The sequence below is a fragment of the Emiliania huxleyi genome (assembly GCF_000372725.1).
Source record: "Emiliania huxleyi CCMP1516 chromosome Unknown EMIHUscaffold_1898, whole genome shotgun sequence".
Lineage (NCBI taxonomy): Eukaryota > Haptophyta > Isochrysidales > Noelaerhabdaceae > Emiliania > Emiliania huxleyi.
The window spans coordinates 1-1,303 of record NW_005200692.1 but is presented as its reverse complement, the minus strand read 5'-3'; the positions used below and the strand labels follow the sequence as shown (position 1 = coordinate 1,303).

General features: G+C 60.1%; 1 protein-coding gene across 1 annotated transcript; it reads right to left on the bottom strand.

Moving 5' to 3' along the window:
- Positions 1 to 703: 703 nt before the first annotated feature.
- Positions 704 to 1,263, bottom strand: EMIHUDRAFT_373580 (hypothetical protein). Its single transcript, XM_005782559.1, has one exon. The coding sequence runs from the start codon at positions 1,196 to 1,198 to the stop codon at positions 869 to 871; it is 330 nt and encodes a 109-aa protein (XP_005782616.1). The 5' UTR covers positions 1,199 to 1,263; the 3' UTR covers positions 704 to 868.
- Positions 1,264 to 1,303: the final 40 nt, after the last annotated feature.

Sequence of the window (1,303 nt, the reverse complement as noted above, 5' to 3'; positions counted from 1 at the left end):
TTGCGCCGGGACGGCTAGGCTTTTTGTGAGACGCCGCTCGCGGAAATCGAGGAAGGCTTGGACTTTTCTTTTCTTGGGAAACGGGAGTGTTGGTTTAGAAGAGGCTGGCCAGCGACTGGACACACCGGCATGGGGGGACGCAAGCAAGGACGGGGATTGGAGGTTGTAGAGAGATTTAACTTTTAAGCACAGCTCGAGGCGAAATAAAATTAGAAAGAAATGTACTCCCTCCCTCCCTCTCTCTCTCTCTCTCTCTCTCTCTCTCTCTCTCTCTCTCTCTCTCTCTCTCTCTCTCTCTCTCTCTCTCTCTCTCTCTCTCTCTCTAAACCGTCTCACTCAAAATCTCTCTCTTTCTATCTCGGCTCTCTCTCTCTCTCTCTCTCTCTCTCTCTCTCTCTCTCTCTCTGTCTCTCTCTCTCTCATGTCTCAAAATCTCTCTCTCAGAAGCGGAGCACACACGAAGATCGAAGTCGGCACAACAAAAATCCCCTTTGCAGCCAAGCCTACAGGGCACCTAATTTTTCCCGGCTGACACTCGCTGACGCCCACTAGACACATCCCCAACCCAACGAGCGATTCTAAGATCAGGCCTGCCACTGGGCGAAAATCGGCCGTCCCTCAGTGCTTCCAGCCTGCCCGCTTCAGTTTCCTCAATTGGCTCGAATTTTGCTTGTAGAAAAAAGAATAGCGCCGATCGCGGGCAGCCGGAGCGGGCATTTCGAAGTGGTCAGCGGGCATTTCGAAGTGGTGCGGCGGCAGGCTGCCACCGCTGCCCGGGCGCCCCGAGCGGCGGCGGAGGGCCGCCCAGGCCACCACCAGTGCCCCTCCCACCGGCAGCGCGGCGGCAGCGGCGCCGACCGCCCCTCCATCAGCGGTGGCGCGACGGCTGTCGTCGGGGCGCCGGCAGGTGCCGCGCGCAGAGGGTGCCACCGGACCGGCCGACGCGCGCCCGGCGGAGCCTTCGTCGTGCATGGCGGGCCGAGCACCCCCGCGTCGCTTCTCGGCGCATTGGAGAGCAGAGGAAGCTGCTGGCGTCGCCGCTGGGATCGGCGGCGGCGCCAGCAGCGTTCTCGGATCTGAAGCCGACTTTGAGCGCCGATCGATCGATCTGAGGGCTGGCCGATGGGTGGCGCTGGGACATCGCCGCCGCCGCGGAGGCCGGCGGCGACCAGAGGAGCGGTTGGGGCGCGTGGCGCATATGTTACCTGCCAAGTGAGCATTCAAGTGTGCTTCGAGATTTATTCGAGATTTGTAACTTAGATTTTCGTTTTTAGCGGGAGGTGGCAGACCTGATCTAGAATCG